Source organism: Micromys minutus, assembly GCF_963924665.1.
Source record: "Micromys minutus genome assembly, chromosome: 6".
Classification (NCBI taxonomy): domain Eukaryota; kingdom Metazoa; phylum Chordata; class Mammalia; order Rodentia; family Muridae; genus Micromys; species Micromys minutus.
The window spans coordinates 50,281,238-50,304,498 of NC_137975.1; the positions used below are offsets into that span (position 1 = coordinate 50,281,238).

Genomic DNA, 23,261 nt, shown 5'->3' on the forward strand with positions numbered 1-23,261 from the left:
GAGGCACGGGTCAGCAGAGACAAAGTGGCTCTGCAGGACAGACAGGAACAGAGCTGGAACACACACTGTAATTAGTGTAGTTGACAAAATAGGACTGCATTCCTAGGAAACAAGTCTATGTTTTAATGCTCTTCATTAATATAAAACAATACAAAGCTGTAAATGATGGGTGTTTTCATTTTCTACACTGTCTAACAATTTACTATCTGTTTGTATGTTGTAGCATCAAACTGTGCTACTTAAATAGATAACATTTGTTTATTTGAATTTTATGTTTTTAGTGAAATTTGTGTGTGCTTACATTTGGGGAGTGGTGCACACAAACAGGCATGTGGAGGCCAAAGGTCAACGTTGGCTGTTGGCACCAATAAAAGTTTGGGCTTTTCGGTTTCCTTTCTTCCTTCCTTCTTTTCTCTCTTCTTTCTTTCTCTCTCTCTCTCTCTCTCTCTCTCTCTCTCTCTCTCTCTCTCTTTCTTTTTTTTTGGATTAGGTAAGTTTTCTGACTAACCTGAACTCACCAAGTAGCTTACACTGACTGACCAGTAAGCCTCCTCCTGTTTCAGCCTCCCCCAGACTGGGACTATAAAGGTGCACCTCACCCAGTTTTCTTCAGATTCAGTTCCTAGTGCTTAAGCAAGCTCCTGAAGCTATCTCTCAGTGCCAAAATGTATAGAAACAATTTAAAGGTTTGTTTAAGTGTACACAACACAATTTGCACAAGACAGAGGCCAGCTAGTAATTAGAATTTCATTTGCTAAAAGGTTTGGGTCACCAAGCCACTACTGGGCTTCCTTGGGGTAGAGAGTTCTTTAAAATTGCAGAGGACCATGGCCAAATTGACTGCTTCACTCTGACTTTTGTATGGCTCTCTGGAACCCCGAGTGATCTCCTGCATCGAATGATCTCTTGAGGTGATTTCTAACTCTAAAATCTATAACTCTGTGAACTACTTTTATTTGTTATTGTTCATAAAAGTCACTGGCCCGTATTCTCTTCTCACTTGGCATATAAAGCATCTGAGAAGTAATTGCATAGTCTAGACTCATGCAACAAGATGGCATTTATTCTGAAACCAGCCTTGAGCTGCCCTGATATTCAGTTATATAGTTTGGGGGGGGGGTGGCAGGTAAAAATATCCAGGGTGGCAAAGGTCATTGGCTGAAGGCTAAGGTGCTGAGATACCTCATTAGCATGGAAGGCATTTCTGGACTCTCAGGTGCTTGTTGACCAGGTTTATCAGGAGAAAGGAAGCTGAACCTGGATCTAACCAAGGCTAAGAGGGTACGGGGGTTTTGAACTCCTCAGACAAGATCAGAGAAGGAAAAGCCCTGCTGGTAAAGGGAGTCTGCCATTTTGCACCCAGCTCAGGGCTTTCTGGTAATGTCAGGCTTTGAAGTTAGTCAGCAGGGTGCTATCCCAGTACTCATGAGCTGCAGATGAGGTGTCCCCCAATATCCCAGAGTGCCTTGCCCTAACTCTGCAGTGGGTCTTCTCATGCTGTGATTGTTTTTCTTTTGAAGGAGCTCTTGAAAGAGGACCATTTACTGGTCCTGAGGTCTCTCTCTTACTAGCCCAGGGGCAAGTGTAGGGTTGGTGTCATATCATTGCTTGTTGAGTGAATGACATTTTTCAGGAAATGAAAAAAGGTTGACATTAGATTATCATAAAATCCTCTCTGGATTAAAGTTCAGAATTTGTTCAGAGGCACCGATGGCTTTGAACATCTGGAGCATGTTAGCCGTGGGAAGCATCAAACCAGCAGGAAGTGTGTGTGTGGGTGGAGAGGGAGATCAGACCAGGGGAGATGCCTTCAGAAAGGAAACTCCATCTGATTCATTGTAAAAGAACCCTGAAGTCTCCACCAACACTCAAATTCACCCTGAGCAACCTTTGAGCAACCTCTCCCTTTCTGGAAGCTCTGACAATAGAGAAACTGAGACAAAAGGCTTGTGTCCTGTTAGGAAGATCAGAGGCCATGCCAGAATGGATTGAACTATCAAAGTCTTCTTCTGGGGCTTATTGCTTATTGGCCTAGTGTTGTGTGTGTGTGTGTGTGAGAGAGAGAGAGAGAGAGAGAGAGAGAGAGAGAGAGAGAGAGAGGCAGAGACAGACAGAGAGACACAGAGAAAGATAGATAGACAAAGAGAGAGAGAAGGAGACAGAGACAGAGAAAGAGACAGAGACAGAGACAGAGGCAGAGAGAGGGGGAACACTTCCATCTTCATGGTCTAAAAATGGCTCTGTCAGGTTCTACCCAGCAATAAGAATTGAGCACAGCAACACTTACGGACAGAAAGAGGGTGAACTAAAAGACAGGATCTCGTGGGCATACCTTTCAGTAGTGTGTTCCTTCTCCTGTCCTAACACCACCAGACCAGCCTGGGCTTTGCAAAGACTTCACCTCAAAAACTTAATAATATGATACAATAAGCAAAATCTTGATAAAGGTTGGTGGGACATACATGATTTATTTTATTGATGCTAGTCTCAAAGATGAGAGCTATGCGCCAACTCGGAAAACCCCTGGAAATCCTGTGACGCTTTGGCAGGCGTTATGAGCACAAAACTTCTTTAAATCCCGCAAATCCTGAGTTATACGACATGGCTCTTATACAATTAAGAGGCTGGAGAGATGGCTCAGTGGTTAGGAGCACTGACTGCTCTTCCAGAGGTCCTGAGTTCAATTCACAGCAACCACATGGTGGCTCACAGCCATCTGTAATGGGATCTAATGCCCTCTTCTGGTATCTGAAGACAGCTATAGTGTGCTCATATACATAACATAAATAATAATTCTTTTTTTTAAAAAAGAGAACCAGCACATTAAGCTACATTGAAAACATTAAAAAAAGATACTGTTGCAAAAAGATATCTCTGCAGTTAAGAGCATCTGTTGCCTTTTCGGAGGACATAGGTTGGATTCCCAGCACCTCAGAACCATCCATAATTCTGGTCCCAGGGGATCTGATGCTTTCTTCTGATCTCTATAGGCGTCAGGCATTCACATGGTGCACATCTATACATGTAGGTCAAAACACTCACACAGAAAATAAAATAAGTCTTTAAAAGAAAAAAAAATAAATTAAAATACAAGATAACATTGCCTTATAAGTTGACTTAAGAGATCTGCTTAGCAAGGATCTCTGTGTGTTGGGGTGTGTGGGAGTAGTCTCTGGCTGCTTATCCAGCACTGCTAATACTTTAGTTGGCACAGGAGAATCTTAATTAAGCATTTCTTCCCCCAGATGATTTCAGATGATACTTTACATTTATGTAGACAACTTACAAATAGTAACTGGAGTTCAGTTAGAGCTGGAACAATTCAGGTTTACAGAAAAAAAACTCACCACAAAGTTCCTATTTATTCTGGAAGAGTCTATCAGAAACCAAACACTGTTGTTTGGGTGTCACCGTGATGGCTGTGACGCCTGGTGGCAGATGACAGGCTTTGCAGTGAGTTCTGAATGGGAGGCTGGGCGGGGTGTGGGACGCAGCTGTCTGTGATCACCTGTAAGATGCTTAGGAAAGCCTCGAGGAGATGCTCGCCCTGGCCTTAGTTTCTGAAGTCTCTGTGCTGACCTGGAGGGAGCAACGGGAAGCAATAGCGATCTGTGTCAGCTGCCTCAGTGGTGTGCCAAATGCCTGAGAGTGGTGGGTGAAAGGACAGAGGGTTTGCAAAGCTCCAGGTGTTCTAGCTTGGTCGCTGCTGGGCTGTGGCAGGTGTGCAATGGAAGAGCTCACCTCATAGTGGCCAGGACGAGGGGGGCAGGCAGGACACACCCTCAGTGCTCCATGCCCTCTGGTCTGTTTGCATTTCCTCAGTTCCTGATGATGCCACCAAATCATGAACCCACTGGTGGATCGATGCAGGGTTAAGATGACCCCACATGTTTCTATTTGCTCTAAATGATGAGGTCAACCAGACAGGGAGAAAAATCTCCACATGGGCAACCCCAATTGAACCCAGTTGGTTATAAAAAGAACAAAAAATTGGGAAGATGAGTAAAGTGGTTGGGGGTCTAGGAGGAACCGAAGATACAATCAAAGTACATTGTAAACACATGTAATATTCTCAAAGATTGAAGAGTATGTATGTGTATGTGATGTATATGTACATGTGCGTATGTGCATAGGTATACAATGTTATGTATACAATGTATATGTATGTGTATATGGTATGTAAGGTTGGTGTCTTATCACTGCTTTGAGGCAGCGTCTCTTGTTCACTGCAGCCTTTACTGGTCTAGCTGGCTGGTACCAGGGATTCATTTGTGTCTACTGGGGTTACACACACACACACACACACACACACACACACACACACACACACACACTCACTTTGCTTTTACATGGGCTCTGGGGATTCAGACTCAGGCCCTCACCTTTGCACAGTAGGCACTTTACTCATGGATCTGTCTCCCCTGCCCTGGTTACTTTTAATTAGCTCTGACTGGATCACATGACTACTCTACCAATGACCGCTGAGTTCAACAGATTGATGAACGTTGGCCTGGTTCACAGGGGAGCCACAGGATCCACAGCCTCTTCTGAGCTGGACAGGGTCCCTTAGGGAGGGAATTGGGGTACACAATGAATACGAGGCAGCAAAGCCAGCTGACGTTCCTCCCGTTGGGCTGTTGTCATTCCATGGTAGCACTGCTGGGAAAATCAGCGACTGGTACGACATGAGACACTAGATGCATGAATATACAGCCTTCTTCCTCTAAATAGAGCATCGTTTACACTACCAAAGAGGGATGCTTGTTTAGCTTGTGCTGAGCACTCTCCAGACAAGAGGGTTGCAGTCCTCCCTCCCTCTCCTGATTCTTGTGGGTTTAGCAGTTTTCTTTAAAGAGAAGCTGGGGTGAGGCATTTGTGATGATGGAATGAGTGTGTTCAGTGGGAAGAGAAAGGGCTGAGTTGGTTCGTGTTCCTGAAAGTCAGAGCAATAAAAAGCAAGCAGCCTAGCCAGGCAGGGGTGGCACCGTGTCTTTAATCCCAGCACTCTGGAGACAGAGGCAGGTGGATCTCTTGAGTTCAGGGCCAGCCTGGTCTACAGAGAGAGTTGCAGGGCTACACAGAGAAACCTGTCTTGAAAAAACAAGAAACAGTGAGCGGTCTCACTGGCCCTAAGTGAGAAAGAATTGTCTCATCGATGAAATGACTTTGCTTGGATAATTTCAGCATCTCAGAAGATGTTTTCCCCTGTGGCTGTTTCATAATCCCTCTTGTTTTTTATTATTTGCAATTCTGTTGGGCATTGGGAAAACAGAATTTATGTGCTGGGTGGGACTTGCTGTGCATTAGTGAGATTTATATTGTATAATTTGCATGCCATTTTCTGTATTGTTAGCTCACAACATCCTTTATAGAAGGATTTCTTACAACACATAAATTTGAGATAACTGGGTAGGGATCCCCATTCATTGCTTTTCTGTGGGTTGTTTAAGTTGGGAAAATGGGGGAATATGGTCTCCAATGAGGACCCTTTGAAGATGGTGCGGGCCCAGGACTGTTGTCATTAAAAAGAAATCAATTTTTGAGGCCAGGAAGATGCCTCAGTGGGGAAAGCCTGAGAACCATAGTTCAGACCCCCAGCAGCCATATAAAAAGAGATGAATCCAACAGCGCATGCCTTTTAGCTCAGCACTGGAAAGGCAGAGGCAGGAGGATGTCTGGGATGTTGTTGGATAGTCTTGCTGGAGCAGTGATCTCTAGGTTCAGTGAAGAGCCCTGCCTCAAAAGTTACGTAGAGACTGATTCGGGAAGATATTGATGTCAACCTCTGGCCTCCTTTTGCACTCAAACCCATGGGCATCCTCCACACACAAACACATGCATACTACGTGCATGCAATGTTTTAAACATCAGGTGTTGTGATGCCTCTGCAGTGGAAGGCCATCTCACCTCAGAGTGACTGTTAGTATTTTTATAATGTGGTGGGAAAAGACGCTCACGCATTCGTGGTGGGAGTGCAAGCTGGTTCACTGTTACAAAGAAGAGTGCGTGTGTGCCTCAAGGAGAGAAACCCAAAAGCAGAACTATCATGAATCATCATTCAACTGCTGCTTACATAGCCCAAAGAGATGAGATTAGCATATTAAAAATGTATCTGCATAGAACTATTATGATTTATTATTCAACTGCTACTTCCATAGCCCAAAGGCAAAAAGTTAGTATATTAAAAACATACCTGCACAGCTGCGTTCGTAGGACACTATTTTCTGTAGCTATGGAAATAGCATAAGGGCCTGTCAGTGGGTGAATGGTAAAGAAAATATGATATTCATAAATAAGAAAATGCCATTCATCCATAGATATGCCTTGCCAGCTGCTAAAATATAACTAGACAGAACGTGGATATATTATGCCACATTTTCCTTATCATATCTGGAAGCTAAAATGCCAGCTTCATGTAGAACGTTGACTATTAGAGCTACAGAATGATTAGGAAGTGTAGACAAAGGGAGACTGGACTTGATTCGAACACACTGAACAGCACTAATACACAGCCATCAAAGTAAAGCATCATCAGTGAAGAACTGGATTTAAATGTTTCTGCTTTTAATCACATATGAATTCAGATTCACAAAAAAACATGCCACTGTAATCAACACTTATCTTTATATTCTCTCTGCTTTTGTTTCTGGGGCTGGAATTTAGGAAGAAGAATCCCATCAAGAGCCCCAGGGTCCTGAGCTGGAACAGAAGATGCTATCAGGTAGAGTACGCTCACCGTGGCTTGTCTTTTGCCTGCTGCTCTTACTTAGAGCTGGGCTCTGCTCTGCCAAAAGATTTGCAGATGACAAAGGCAAATCTTCCTGTTACAGGTGGTTGGAAACAAGGCTAGAAGTGCTAGATAAGGTTCAGGCAAAACATCTGGGCAATCCCACTGTGCTACAGAAATAGTTCACTCCCTTTCTTGTTCTCTTTCCTGATAACAGTATGGATTAGGCAACACTGGGAAGAGAGATGGTGGTGATGATGGTGATAGTGTAGGTGGTGATGAAGAAGGATTTCAGAGACAGTAGTAAAGATAAGGAGTTTGTGAGATCCAGAGGGAAAGGAGGATATTGGGAAAACAAGGCCCTCTTCAACAACATGATTGGTGCTCACCTGAACTCGGAGACGGATGAGCATGCATGGGTCTGCACCAGGTCCTCTGTGTATATAATACAGCATCCAGCTTCACGTTTCCTATGAGACCCATGAGTATGGAAACTTGTGTGTCTCTGACTCTTGGCATCTTTTCCTTTCCTTTATTTGTCTTGTTCAACTTCGATGTGACTTAGTTTTTGTTTTATCTTCCTAGATTTTATTTTGTTGTATTTTGTTCTTATCCCTTAGGAGATGGTTTTTTCCTATTGAGAGGCAGAAAGGGAGTGGATCTGGGTGGGATGAATGTGAGGAGGAACCTAGAGGAGCAGAGGGAGGGAAAACATAATCAGGATAAATCATGTGGGGGGATCTATTTTCAGTAAAAAGAAAAGATGAGGAGTGTAGCTGTTTACTGAAATCTTTATAATCATCTTGGGGGATGTTATTTGGATCAGTTGGCTGTTTCTCTTCTAAATGTTAGTGTAAAGTCAAGTATGTAGTTTTCTGAACGCATCTACTTCATAATGAGCAGGAAAGAAACAAACGATGAGAAAGTTTATAACTTCAGACTGTAACCAGTTGGAATAATAAACATTAGTGGGGAGACTTAAACAGAATGAAAGCTAACTCTCAAGACTCCCCGCCTTTGTTTCCTAACAACCGCTGTGTTTTGTCTGAGTCAGTACCGAAAGAGGCCTCCAGATATGACGGTTCCTAGAAGAGGCTTATCACTTAGTAGAAATCAGGAGGTAAAGGTTACAAAATTCAACGAGATAAAGGAAAGATGACACAAAGTGAGAAAAAAAATAGTAGTCTTCTCCTCTGGGACGATGAAGGAGAGGGTTAGATATCAGCCAGCCATGACATCTTCTACTGCATGTATTTGTTTATATGTGTGCTCATGTCATTGAGCATGTGGGGTAGTCAGGGGACGGCTTGGGTCTCAGCGTCTACCATGTAGGTCTTGGGGATAGAACTCAGGCTTGGTAGCAAGTGCTAATCTGTTGGGCTATCTCAGTAGGGCACCATTTCCTTCTGCAGCCATTCCTCCCTTACTTCCATACCCGTATCCCCATCAAACACGGCCATTGTTTTGGTTTAGTGCCTCTTCCTAGGACACTCTCCCCTTGCAGATTCCTGTATTCCTGGCTCATTGGTTGTTGCAGCTCTAACGATCTGTCTTCCGTGAAAACTTCCCTGACCACTTTGTAGTCCTCGGAGTCACTTTTCACCCCACTGCCTTTCTTTTTGTGCACCTGGAACATATAGAACACATGTCATAGTCATTGGTATGTCCCCTTCTAACTCCTGTTTCCTTTAGATAGGCTCTAATGTAACCCTGAACTTGCTAGGTAGCTGAGGGCAACTTTAATGCTCCTCCCCTTACCTCCAAGTGCTGAGATTACAGCTGTGTACCACCATGCTCACTTTATGTGAATCTGGAGAATAAACCCAGGACCCTGTGCACGGTAGACAAGCACTCTCCCACAATCCCATCCCTTAGGAGTCTTTTGGTAGTGAGTTTCTTGTGTGCATTTGTGTAAGGTATTGTCTTTCTTCCATGAGGAGATGAATGCAGTTTGGTGAGGGCCAACTCGGTGCTTGGCTTTGATTTCTCAATTAAACAACAAGAACCAGACGTGGTGCTTGTGGTCAGGACAACAGAATGTGTTTAAGAGACAGATATGTTCACAGACAAGAAATGCTACATGATGGCAGTGTTATCAAAGTGCAGCTGGGAGCTGGGAATTGGAGACAAGCAAGTCCATGCTGGGGGACTGTGACCAGAAAGATGGTGGCAACCTTGAGGTTGAGGACACTTGGGATGATGCTTGGAGTTGGAAAGGAAGGGCATAAGGCAGAGTTGAAATTACATCTCTTGTCCTGGAGAGTGGCTCTGAGTGTCACTTATGTACTTGTGTCCTTGATTTTTAACTCCTCAGATAATGATCATTGCAGGGAGGGCACAAAATCAGCCAACAGGGAGAACAGGAGCCCAGGGGCTCAGAATTGGCATCTGCTCTGTTTGGTGAGTGTCCACTGTATCTTGAGGGCAGTTGCTCATGTATATGAAAAAGCACCGAGATGCTCCAGAGACTTTCCTTTGTGAGTGTACATGGGTAGGTGGAAGAATGCACAGGCATGTGCATGTAAGTGCCAAAGGTCAACTTCAAGAATCCTTCAGAGTTTGCGTCTTGCTTGTTTGCTTTTGAGTCAGTGCCTCACTGGCCTGGAACTTGCCAAATTGCCTAGGCTGACTGGTCAGTGAATCGGCCCATGTGCCTCGCTAGAGCTAGCTTTCTTAATGGGTTCTGAGGATTGAACTAAGGTTCTCATGTCTATATGGCGAGCAGTTTACCAAGAGGACCGTGTCTCTATACCTTGTCCAGGATTCCACCGACTCTACTGAATCCCACGACACCCTAGGGAGAGAAAAGCCTTTCATTTCCATTCCGTTAAGGTCCTGGTCTTTAGGACGCCTGAGGGTGTCACTAGGAATAGTCAGGTTCTCCATAGAAAACACATTGGGAGTCAGAACACAGCTGGGAGAAACAGTTCTGTGGAAAAGGAGAAGCTATGCTTAGTTTGAAATTTAGAATCCCAAGACAGGTAATGGGTGCCCATTGGTCATCCGGCACTCACAAGCAAGAAGGATCATGAATCTGAAGCCTGTCTAGGCTATGTCATGAGTCAGACACTATCTGAAGAAAAAGACAGAAGAAAGAAAAGAGGAAAGAAATCCATGATCACAATTTGTTATTATTGTCAATTTATATTTGGGACATATGAATAAGTGACTTCTGTTTCGTTATGTTAAAATTCCACTATTTTAGTTTCTTACTATTTCCTTATAGATCTAAGTTTTTATTCATGTGTGCATGTGTTAAGTTTTTCTGTATAACAAGTGAGCAGAAGAAGGCATCACATCTCCTTTAACAGGCTTTATATGCAGTTGTTGGCACCCAGCATCAGTGCTGGGTATCAAACCTGGATGCTCTGGGAAAGAAACAAGTACCCTGGACCCATCGCTCCAGCTGCAGAGTCTCAGTATTTCTAAAACGCTGTGGATTTACTCAGTCTGTGCTTACTACAAAGTACTTTATTTTCAAGGTTTATTGCTAAAGAGCTGTCTGTAGCTTAGACCAGTTTGATTTGAGATCTTCTATATTTGTGAACTGTTCTTTGAAATCCTGTTAGACATAAAGCTAAATTATTTCAAAACTATGACAGTTTAATATACTCATTCAGAAGCATTTATTGGATGTCCACTATGTGTCAGATATTGTGGGAAGATTATGCCGTATTGAGCAGCTAAACGCATAATCACAGCACTCAGCCAACAAGAAATGAAGCCATTAAATACATTAATGAAATATATGCTATACAAACGATAACCCCTAAACAAGTAAAGTGTAAAGTATGGAGAAATCAGAGTGCTGAGGAAGCCTTGTCTTTACAAGCCTTCTAGTCAAACATGGCCTGTAACTTATAGAGACAGGGTACCAAGAACAAGGGCAAAATATAGCATAGGTCTGATGAGAAACAAGAGCAAAGAACCAGGGAGCCGGCTCAGTCAGAAAAGAGTTGGCCTTGCAAGCAAGAGGACCTGAGTTCAATCCCCAGCATTCATGGTTAGAAAAAACAAACCAAACCAAAATAAACGAACAAAAACCAAAGCTGGTGTTGTGGAACATGCATATACCCTCAGTGCTGCAGAGGTGGAGGTAGAAGCCCTTGAGCTTCTTGGCCAGACAGCCTCTTCTGTTTCATATCAATGAGATTCTGTTCCAAAAAAATAAGTGGGGAACTGCAGAGATGACTCAGTGGTTGAAGCATTTGCCATGCAAGCAAGAAGAGCAAAGCTCCCAGAAGCCATGTAAATGTTTAATAGGCCTAACAACATGCCTGTGATTCTAGCCTTGGGAGGTAGAGGTAGGGGACTCTGTCAGAGCAGACTGGTGAGGCAAGGTAATCATATTGATGAAGTCTGTGCTGCATTGTGAGAACCTGTCTCAAAAGGTAAGGAAGAAGAACAATACAGGACGTTCCCCAGTACTAACCCTGGACCTCCACACATGTACCCATACACATGAGAACATGTATGCATGCCACACATACATACACACAAAACAATAAATGTCTAGAGAACAACAACAAAAACAATCAAAATATCTGAGGCCTGGCACTCACACTCAAGGTTGTCTTCTGATTGGCACATGCTTGTGCCTTCAGGCACACATACACACACACACACACACACACACACACACACATACTCGAAAACATGGGCATACTTGTACACATGTGCACACACACGTAGAGGAGCTCTCAAGGGATGACATGACCAATTGGGTATTCAGGAATTTTTCTCAGAGAACATGATAAATGAAGCAGGCTACGAAGATGGATATTAAATTCACTTTGTCAAGAGAGATACATTATTAGCCAGGGCATTAATAAAGTGAAAACCAATTACTTTAATTGATTTCACTCACAGTCATACCTACTGGGAGAACAGCTCTTTTCTTGGGCTGATGACCTAATCCTTAGGTGCGTGTCACTATATCTGTCCTGAGATCTATATTTTATATGTGTAGGGTCCACCCGGGAGGCATCTATGGTCTTGTGGGGGTGTGCTTAATCTTAATCACTGTCATTGTTCCGTTCCGAACAATCCAGCGTTGATACTCACTTGAAGGGTTTCTCAGTGACTTTACGGTAGCAGACAGAACTGCAGTGCGAAGTAGGAGCAGGCAGCATTCCCAGAGCCTTCGGGGCTGTAGCCGAGCGCACAGGGGTTCCCTTTATTAAATCCATTTTCAGAGCCGCGCTGTTCATTGCTGTCCACCATTGCTTCCTTTCAACAAGGGAAACATGGAGTGGGGCTTGCGGGTATTAATCGATCTACTTTTCCCTCCTGCCAGCTCTTACGCCCCCTCCTCTGTGCGGGTCTTCCACCCAGCACACTTAGCCACGATCATCAACTTCTTGAAGCTGGAAGCACGCCAGTGTAGTGTATTCCTTAGAGCACAAAGGAGATCCCAAGAAGAAAGACTCTTCAGGACAAAGGGGAAAGAGAGGGTAAGGAGTCCACGCCACATTAACCCAGAAGCCGGGAGCGTCTTCCGGAAGCAAAGAGCCTGAGAAGGGCAGTGAGCACAGGGAAGGGCGGAAGGCAGAGGAGGGAGGGCGGGAACAAGTGAGGAGAAGCACCAGTGACTGAGGTGTTTGGAGATGTCACAAACTAACACATTTCTTTTCAGGTTAACTAAAAAAATGAACAAATAAATACATTCCCTTGTGGGAGGAGAAAGGACACATGATGCCCCTCCACAATATTTAGCAGACTCTTACTTAGCTTTCCTACGGCTGCCCATATGTCAGCCATGCTACTGTAAGGACTTCCAACTACTCTCACCGATGGGGAGCCTGCCTTCAATAGAGCCACATCACCTCCTCCTCACAGTTTGACTCCCAGCTTTGTGAACAGCAAAGGGCCGGCTGTTCCATTCCTACAGTGGGATTTTAAAATCTCAAAATTACCCAGAGAACAAAAATCTAGGCTGTGGAAGTATTTTTAATATCAGCACACAAGCAAAGAAGTAAGTGAGGTAGGAGGGTGAGTTGGGGAGACACTGTTGGAGGCAATTCTATTACATGGTCTTCTCTCTTTTCACCCTAGTACAGGAATACTGAAATGCATGGGCAAACACATCAAAGGCTCCATGAGGCTGTGAGCTTCCCGAGAGCAGTGAACTGTGTCTTAGGGTTTCATTGCTATGAAGAGATACCATGACCACGACAACTCTTATAAAAGTAAACATTTCGTTGGGGATCAGCTTAGTTTTAGAGGTTCAGTCCATTGTCACCATGTCAGCATCCAGGTAGACATGGTGCTGGAGGAGCTGAGGGTTCTACATCTTAATCTGCAGGCTGCAGAAAGGAACCATATACCACAGTGAGCATAGCCCGAGCATATGTGACCTCATGCCTGCTCCCACAGTGACACACTTCCTCCAACAAGGCCACACCTTCTAATACTGCCATTCCTGTGGGCAAAACACACACACACACACACACACACACACACACACACACACACACACACACACTACAGGTTTGTGGTAGCCAAAGCCATTCAAATCACTGCAGACTGCATCTGTTTAAAAATGAAGCCAGAGCCAAGGGAGATGGCTCAGTGAGCAAAATGTTTGCTGTGCAAATTTGAGGGCCTGAGTTTGAATCCCTAACACCCACACCAGTGGCTGACACGTCGGTTGGAAGCAGAGCCAAGCCAATCTCATGGGCTGGCTGTCCATCCAGTCCAGGTGAAACAGCCAGTTCCAAGTCCTGTGCCAGACTCCATCTCAAAAAATGAAGTGTCAATGAAGACCTCCTGATGTCACCCTCTAGCCTGCACAGACCCTCAGCATGGATGAGCACACACACTTCACACAAACATACCTCGAGCATGCTCACACACACATACTTTTTAAAACGAAGGATAGAAATAAAGTCAGATCCTCATGGGAAGGTGAACTTTCGAAGATGCATCACATCTGTTGGACAGAGTACTCGCTGTGAAAATAAAGGAAAGGATACAAGATCAGACTTACAAACGCACTGGGAAGAGAGAGACTGAGGTTCTGGTTTTGTGAATAATCAAATTCTAACCCAAGGTCAGTGGAAGAATTTTCATGCTGCCTTCGAAATTCTTCTCATCACTGTGACAAAACACTGAATCTAAAAATGTTCATGAAAGAACCGTTGCTTTGGGCTGGATGTCAGAGGGTCTAGTCTATGACTGGTTGGCCCCATGTACTTGAGCAGCACCTCATCCTCGTAGAATTACGTGGCAGAGGACCTTCTGAATGTCAGGATGAAGAAAAGGAGGAGAAAGAGGAGGAGGAAGAGGAGGAAGGGGGAAAAGATGAGGAGGAGGAAGAGAAGGAGGAAGAGAAGGAAGAAGAGGAGGAGGAAGAGAGAGGGAGAAGATGAGGAGGAAGAGGAGGGAAATAAGATGAGGAGGAGGAAGAGGAGGGGAGGGATAGGAGAAAAGAAGGAGGAGGAGGAAGAGAGAGAAGCATTGGTTAAGATGTAACCTTTTCCACAGAACCTGCCTCACTTCCTCTAACCAGTCCTTACATTCTAAAGTTTTCATAACTTCCCCAAATAGTGCCACCAGCTGGGGTCTCAGTGTTTAAGACACACACCTGTGTAAGCCATATTAAAATCGTAACACCCAAGCAGCCAAGCTGCTCCATCCATCTTTTGTCTTATTCTGGCTCTCTGTGGATTAGATGATTTTTCCCACTTCACAGGTAGACATCTTTACTGAGAATCCCCCCTTTCCAATGCGCACCTTCTGGAAACATCCTGGCATAAGCACCCCAAATTAACCTGAACACCTTGGGCCCAGTCAAGTTTAACACTTTCCCCAGAGTAGTTTCCTTTCCTGTTAGCTTGTCCTTGTACTGTGTTCCTTTCTCTGAGTCCTCTATGGTCATCTCACATTTTATTTTAGGAAGCAATTCTTTGGGTTTATATATGTATTTATTTTATGTGCACATGTGTGTGCCTGTATGCATGCATTTGCACTTCCCGTGTGTTAGAGACTGCAGAGGTCAGAAGAAGGTGTTAGATCCTTTTGAACTGGGGTTATAGGTATTTGTGAGTGCTGGTATTTGTGAATATCCCCATGTGTGTGCTGGGAACTGATTTCCAGATCCATGAGCAATAAATATTCTAAATCACGGAGTCATCTGTCACACTTCTAACTCCAGCACTCAGGAGGCAGAGGAGGTTAGAGGTCTGTAAGTTTGATAACCTGTATTGAACAAACAAATACCACAAATACACACACACACACACACACACACACACACACACACACACGGGAAAGAGAGAGAGAGAGAGAGAGAGAGAGAGAGAGAGAGAGAGAGAGAGAGTTTTACTTATTGAAATAAACTTATTTAGCTTTTATCTAGACCTGGACTATTTCTGGTCAGTGTTGTAAAGATTCTTAGGGTCAGCCCTGTAACTTAGAGCTACTGAGTGACCATGAGGTTTGACCGTGCACCCTCTTTTTGCCAAGGGTTCCCCTGGACTGATTGGGGTCCAGCAAATTTTTAGAACTGGCTGCGTGACACAGTTTAGGCAAGTTCTCATTTCCTGTGGTTTGTAGGTTACTTAAGTGTGAAGCAACAAACCCCAAACAGTTAAAATTCTCCAACTGAAAATGGTCACAGTGAGCACGAGGAGACAAACCCCTGGGTTTTTTTTTTTTTTTTTTTCAACTCCTGTGAGGAAGTGAGACCAGGGTTTGGCTGAGCAGAAACTGGTTTTTCCATAGGTGAAGTCAGCCGTGGGGGAGGACCATCTGGGCAGTGGTTAAAGTCAGGCCTTCTGCCTGGGTAAAGCCAACAAAACATGTTTGCTCACAGAAATAAAATGTCAAGTTCTCTTTTTGTCTCCCCTTCCCTCCCTCCCTCCCTCCTTCCCTCCCTCCCTCCCTCCTCCCTCCCTCCTCCCTCCCTCTTTCCTCCCTCTCTCCCTCCTCCCTCTCTTCCTCCCCCCCCCTGTGAATATCTGTGTGCTATATTTACATGTGTGTGTTTGGTATATGTGGAGGCTGGAGGATGGCAGTGAGTGCCTTCCTCAGAGACTCTCCTGCTCACATAGTGAGGCAGGGTCTTTCACTTAAACCCACCCACGAGAGAGCCTGAATGGTCAGGCAGACAGCTTGCTCCACGGTTCCCTTGCTTCTGACTCTCTAGTGCATTAATAGGCCACCGTTCGAGGCCTTCTGTTTACGTGTATGCTCTGGGTCTGAACTCTTGTCTTTTACGTGGGTGTGGCCAACACTTTACCTACTGAGTCTTTCCTCATGCCCTGTGGAACCACCTCGGCAGCCGAGTTTTTCTATGTTCATTGTAGAACAGTTTAAATAAGCTATCTTAATCACACATGCCCGCTGACGGCACGAATAATTTAAGTATCACCCACCCAGACTCTTCCGAGGCTCTGGCCAGGGAATAGATGAACTACTCAGACACCAAGGTGAGGGGGAAAGACAGGTAAAGTGGCCGTGATGGCATTCATCTGTGACTCAAAGTATTTGGGAGGCTGAGGAAATATGAACTAAAGTTCAAAGGCTACATATGTAGGCTTTAGGGTTTGCTCAAGGGCAGTTGGGCAACATAGTGAGACCGAATTTTAAATAGAGGTAAAGGGGCAGGGAGAGGGGGAGGGGCAGGATATAGCTTAGTAGCAGACCTGCTGCTTAGCATGTGCCCTTCTGAGTGCAAGTCCCTGGCTTTAATCCCCAGGGCTAGGAGGGAGGACTGGGTGAATCTTTTACAAGAGGTTTTACTGGATTAGTGGTGACTTTCAGGAAAATCTGGCTCCCACCCTCCTTCATCCCTTCATGAGACTCTTAGGTTTGCATGGACTGTGACCTCAGTGCACACCAGCACTGTGTTCTCCCTGGGCTCTTCTAGGCTGCCTTCAGGGAAACCACAGTCTCTTCTTCATGCCTTACAAGGGGGAGAAGGAGAGAAAGAGGGAGGGGAAGAGAGAAAAGGAGGGAGGGGAAGGGAGGGAGAAAGGAGAGGAGAGAGAGAAGAGAGAGGGGGGAAGGGAAGAGGAAAGGAGGGGAAGGGAGAGAGAGAGAGAGAAAGAGAGAGAGAGAGAGAGATTGAGAGAGAGAGAGAGAGAGAGAGAGAAGCAGTTCTAGCCAAGCTTGTACCTGGTTGTTGCTAGGTAACTGCCATTGGGCAGAGTGATAATACACCAAACATCCGGAATGAAACCTGGGTCATAGCAGGTGCTTAGTAGGTGTTTGGATGAGGTAGGGATGTTTGTCTGGTCTCTTAAACTATTAGTTCAGGTGGGTGAACCAGAAACCAAACACTTTATCTTCTGTTTGTTGTTTTCCTTCTGCTTCCCACACAATGCCTGGAATGCGTGACAACTAAGTGCATTGTGAATGAGGGACAGAGCCATTTAGAGCTAAGCTCCGCTGGTGCTAAGGCTTTGCTTATTTGGGGATTCTGTAAATAATGTACTCGTGCTTCCTGAGATGTCAGAGCTGAGTCAGATATGGACTCTGCCTCCAGGAAGCCTAAAAGGTTTCCTTTATCTCTAGTTTCCTTTCTTCCCAAGCATTTAAACCTAGGACAGTTTCTGATAGTTTCTGAGGCCCTTTACTAGGAAAACCAAACCACAAACAAAATTATTATGGGTCCTGGATGACGTTGAACAAGACTGGTTTCCTGAGCGCCATTAAATGTCTTGCCAAGTGCTTGGGGGCGTGACTCAGTGGTGGAGAGCTTGCCTAGGCTCTGGGTTCTGCATTGGAAGATCAGCATCTCAACAAACAACTGAGTGAAAGGAACAAAAATAACCAATAACCAATAATCTAAGCTTCTAACCTACATATCAAACTATTTGCCTTTGTTTCACATAGTAGAGATTGGATTTCACTGCCCGGTGTTCTCTTCCTGAATGGGTGGGTAGAGAAATCAGACTTAAGGAAGTGAGATGTGGCAGAAGGCCATGAACCCTGACATAGTTCATAAGGAAACATTTCTCAAATTTACTATTGATTCTGCATTGTCAAATACTGATAGGAAATAGAAGAGAATTGTTTATTATTATTATTATTATTATTATTATTATTATTATTATTATTATTAATTGCTTAGTGTCTCTTCCACTGGCTGCAATCACCTTAGACAAAGAGGAACTATTTCTCTAGTTACCAGAGAAGAAGTTAACATGTTCCAAGGGAGAGGAAGGCAGCAATGTTCCCTTTAGGGTCTGGGATGGAAAGAGATTTTCTTTGCCTGCTTTAAATGATATGAGATCTGCGTCCAGTCTGCTGCTATTTTGTATTCAGAAGGGAGTCAGCCAGTGGCACATGGTTTCAAAGTTCTTAGCAGCCTTTTCATCTAAGCTAAACTTATAAAGTGATAAGGCCACCCACCAAGTTTACTGAGATGGCAACCTTTGCACACGTACTAGATTTCCTTAATTCAGAAAATTTCACAAGTTCTTAATTGTTATTGAATAGGAAAATACCAAAGAATAGTAAAAATGAGGCTTTGCTTAGACCTCTGCATTTATGCTTTCCCATCTGACCTGCTGTTGATTGTCTGGATATTTGTGCCCTAGACAGGAGCTGAGAGGTTCCACTTTGACCTCAACTGAGGTTGACATTGTGTCCACATCCCCAGGAAGATACCTTGGGGACTCTATTTTTTATGGCTCTACATTCTCTCTGTCTTTTAACACCATAAAAGTAGAGGCATAGAACTTTCCAGAAGTTTACCTACAAGACATATTGGTTATCTAGAATAAAATATTCAGTATAGTAACATGTAGAGTTGAATTGCCTGAAATTTCAATGTCACAAAATCTGTACCTATAAAATTTTTTAGATTTTTAATTATGATCTTGTTTGTATGCATGCTGTATATGTGTGCCATCTCAGGCCCCAATTTTACCAATTATATACCTTATTTGTGTGCTTCAAACTGTATGGTGTCTCTTTACAAAGATCTCCTGGGGAAGGAAGTGTTGTGAAGGTGATATTTGCATACAAAAACCAGAAGTCAAGCTGAAGAACCCAGTAAGCCTTGCCCATTTCTCACTTCCCTCTGTATGGTTTGAACCCCTAACCAGCTCTCCCTTTGGAGTCTTCCTGTCTTCCCATTCTCAGGATGCAGAGAGTAGGAAGCATCTAGAAGTTCTAGCTGGTGACAGCATGAACGTTTAAGATAGAAATCTCAGAGACTATCACTGATGCTGGTTTTGTTAGTTATTCTTGTCCCCTGCATATACATTTTTAAAAATTAAAATTATGTCTCTAGAGATGCCTTATAAGTTCTACATGTTCTCTCCCTCCCTTTTTCTTTCCTTCCCTCCCTCCCTTCCTTTTTCCTTCTTTCTTTCTTTCCTTCCTTCCTTCTCTCTCTCTCTCTCTCTCTTTCTCTCTCCCTCTCTCTCTCCCCCCCCTCTTTCTTTCTTCCTCGTCCCCCTCCTCTTCATTGAGACAAGGCCTCATAAAAGGCTGAATTTGCTATGTGACTGAAGATGACCTTGACCTCCTGATCCTTCTGCTTCCACTGCCTCCTAAATTCCGGGTTACAGCTGCATGCCATCCACATCACCGCACTTACTACCACACGTACTCTGGTTCCACCAGGCTTTGCAGATGTGATAACATACTAGATGTTTTGGTGTCTCACGGTGGGTCAGCAGCCCCGTCTCTTGAATGGTTACACAGGGGCATTCAGGCTGGTCCCCACTATTTCCCCAGAGCCCTCAGTATAGCAGTGGCAAACAGTGATGTTTGGGGGTGTGTTCCCCTGCTCTTCTTCCATGTACTGCCCTACTTCTAGCATCTGTATGCCTTCGCACAAAGTCTCTTTCTTCTTGTCTTGTAAATGTCCCCCTCTGGGAACAGCCTCTCATCAACCTCCAGTAGGGCTTAGTGAATGAATGAATGAATGAATGAATGAATGAATGTGCCAGTTTTCCCCCTTCTGCAGAGGGTGGCACAGCATCTTCTTCACTGGCTCCCAGTTTTCCCAGAAGAGTGAAGCCATATCACGCCCAGGAATAGCTGGGAAGATACAACTCCTGCCAGTTCTTTCTACTGCACATCTTACCCCTACACCAGGCAAACCTACCTCAGCTGCTCTGCCCAATATCCCCATCTCATGGTCAGCTCCCGGAAGACCTAGAAGGACAGAATCCTTTGAGCATACTCAAGGCTTAAACACAACTATATCATATTTGAAATCGTCAATAGAATAGTCTGACTTAAATAACATATACAATATAAATAAATGTAGAAATGATTTAATCACCTAGAGGAATAGCCAGTTAAGAAGGAGGATCAGAGCTTAGAGCCCTAGCATCCGTGTGAAAGCTAGGGTGGCTAGGCTACACCGACGTCAGGTTAAGAGCACTGGCTCGGTTTGATTCCCAGCACCCCTATGTGTTGCAGGACATTTAATCACAGTGAACACAGAGATGTGTATTGGAAAAACCCGACTCCAGTTGTGGTGTGGCTCAGCCGTTAGTACACACCTTTAATTCCTAACAAAAAAAGGTAAAGTTAGTTTGTAGCAGGAATCACCCATGTTTGAAAGTGATATCTAATTGAGGTAGATAAAGGGAAGGATCAGAGAAAACTGACAAAATAGGATAGGACCAACTCTCATGTGAAGACAGAGGACAGGGGAGCTACTTAAGGGAACAGTAGAGAAAAAGAGAGAGAGGAAGGAGGCAGTTTGACTGGGACAGTTGTACAGTGGCAGGTTTCAGAGAGAGAACAAGTTAGATACAGGTGAAGACAGAACAAGCCAGAGAATGAGAATGAGCTAGAAGGTGAGAACAGATTGCCAGAATTAGCATGAGACCAAGCAGAGCAATTCGGAAGAAGCAGAGAGAAACCAGACTGAATCAGTCAGCATAGAAAGAAGTTTTGAGCCTGAACAACTGAGTTGATCCAGCCAGAGCTCCAGAAGAACCAGAAAGGGTGAGCTTATTCAGCAGCAAGTCTCAGAGGCTGAGAACATTCTAGGCCTGGATTATACTGTACAGAGGCTAGATGCTTCCAGGACTAGGCCTAGGTTAGCAGACTTAGGCTATAAGCCTTGGAGACAATTACATCAGAACAATAAAAAGTACTGTAACACCTTTGGTGCTCACAACTGCCTGTAACTCCAATTCCAGGGCATCTAGCATCCTCTCCTGACCTTGGAAGCCACCAGGCACACAAGTGATGCATGGAAGTTAATGTGATAGCCCATTCGTGGGATGCCAGCACTAGGCTCAGAGCAGGGCACGGGCATCCCTAGGTGTTTTCTGGCTAGCCAGTCTAGCCAAAACAAGGATCAGTGAGAAACCCCACCTTCAAAATAAAGCAGAGAGTATAGAGGAAAACACTGGAGATTCCTGACATTGATTCTAGCCTTCACATACATACTATGCATGCGTTCCCATGCAAGTGCGCGCATACACACACACACACACACACACACACACACACACACACACACACACACAATTTATATACACATCCAAAACCAGCAACTATAAAAATAACATAGTGAGAACTACTAATTAATTTGTATAATTAAAAGACGTGGCCACTGAATGCAAAAATGAAATAAAGGAAGACAGGGGAAATTTCTGGGAAAATTGGTACCTGAGGCCTAATGTTAACAGGCAGTTGCAGCCTTGGAAGAGGAGCTGACATGCTTGCTGCCATAACATAAAGGTACAGTTAGTCAATATTGTTGGTATCAGAAACGCTAAACCCAGAGTGACATCACCCACAGGTGACAGGAAAGCACACATCTGTTACCATGGCAGCAGCACCAATTCCCAGCATCTACTTGGTTTAGCTCTCACCTTTACTGGCAAGCAGTTACATCACAGTGTTTTATATTTTACAATATAAAAAAATTTATATATTTATAAATACAAAAATATTTATATATATATATAAAGCAGGCTCTTCCTGACCTTTGCCACTTCTTCCCCTCTCTCTCCCCCTTTTGTCTCCGTCGCCCCCAGTGAACCACTCCCACGTGGAACTGCATTGGTCTGTGCAGATTCGAGCTATTACAACAAATACTACCAGAGACCTGAGGAGAATAAACTATCGCAGGACCTGCCATCCAAATAGCCTATATATCTACTATACATCAACTAGAACGAAAGACTTATTTCTACTTGGGCAGTTACACTGGCCTCATAGGTGGACTAGATAGATGGCTTCACGGTGGGCAGAAGTAGTCAGTCTGAAAGTGTCCTGTTTGTCCACAGCTTGGGCAAGAACCTGATGGCAGGTGAGGCATGGGACAGTTTAGCTCACTGGTTAGTGTCGCCACAATCCAGGTGTACTTGTCGGTACCCCTTAGTCTTAATTTGGAGACTTGGGGTTGCCACTAGTAGCTGGAATGTCTATCATGGGAAACTGTTATTATTATTATTATTATTATTAAATACTTTAAATGCCTTATTCAGTAGATCTCTAAAGAGTTTGAGGAACATACTCTGTTAAGTAAATCTGAGCTAAACAAACTTTGTTTTTAGTTACTAGCTTTAGGCCTAATCTTGAAAACACATACAGGAGGCTAAAGAAAGCTTGTCTTTATACAGGAATTACATTTGAATTTAGCATGGCTCTAAGCAGAATTCTGAGTACATTAAAGAATTTGATCCTTAATGAGATAACTTGTATGCTTTTATTATTTTTAACAGTTTACAGCAAGTCAGTAGCTTTGAGCCTTAAAATTCACTTGAAGGTTTGTTTGAAGATCCTTTAGCATCAAAACGAAATTTTAGACCATAAATACAACCCATAGAGGGACTGGGAACTTTATTAGACCATAAACAGTTCACACAGAGACTGAGAATTTTAGTTTTCTGATCCTTTTATAGTGCACCATTATAGAATATCATAGTTTCTTATCTGAAGATTTATCAAAATAGCTAATGCTTAATAAAGTTAGCAAAGACAAAGAGGGTAGGCATGTATCTTTAAGTCAGTTACTGTTAACTTGATTACACCTTAGGAATTTATAAGCCCTATTTTTCAAACATGTATCATCTATCAGACATATGTTGTTTTTTATCTAAAATTCCCAGAAGCCGGGTGCCAAACACCATTGACAAAGACATAAGTAGTTAAATGTACATCTCTAAGTCAGTTTTTGTTTATTTGAGAAGGCTTTTGTAACCTTGGAATTTATAAACCTTTATTATATTAAAACATAAAAATCTATTCTTATCCAGGTTATTTTAGAGACCTGCTGTCTCCTTAGTTTGAAAAGGACGTATGGTGATATGCAGAGGGCTTGGTTGGATTAATAAGGTTATAGTTGTTCCTTTTGTTGCTTTATACCTGTGGTCATCTTGACAATGGTGGTGGTGAAGTTACATGGCATATACTCCTTAACCTTAGCAACGATGGCTGCAACTCACATTGCTTCCATTTTGATGAGGTCATCAGACAAGATGGAAGCAAATCACATGATCACTATTAATCCATCTACTTTCCTAGTAGGTCTATTTTTTAAACAAGAGTTAAATCCAAGTTATATATACAATATATTCTAAGCAACGATTGAGGCCACACACGA

At 43.7% G+C, this 23,261-nt stretch overlaps 1 protein-coding gene across 1 annotated transcript in view; it reads left to right on the forward strand.

The window, feature by feature from the left end:
* The window catches only part of FAM107B (family with sequence similarity 107 member B), a gene marked incomplete at its 5' end in the record, with an annotated part of 189,799 nt that overhangs the window by 57,179 nt on the left and 109,359 nt on the right, over positions 1–23,261 (forward strand). The window contains one exon of the mRNA XM_080918071.1: positions 6,664–6,721. Coding sequence (XP_080774197.1) covers positions 6,664–6,721 — 58 coding nt within the window. The remainder of the gene's footprint in view (positions 1–6,663; positions 6,722–23,261) is intronic.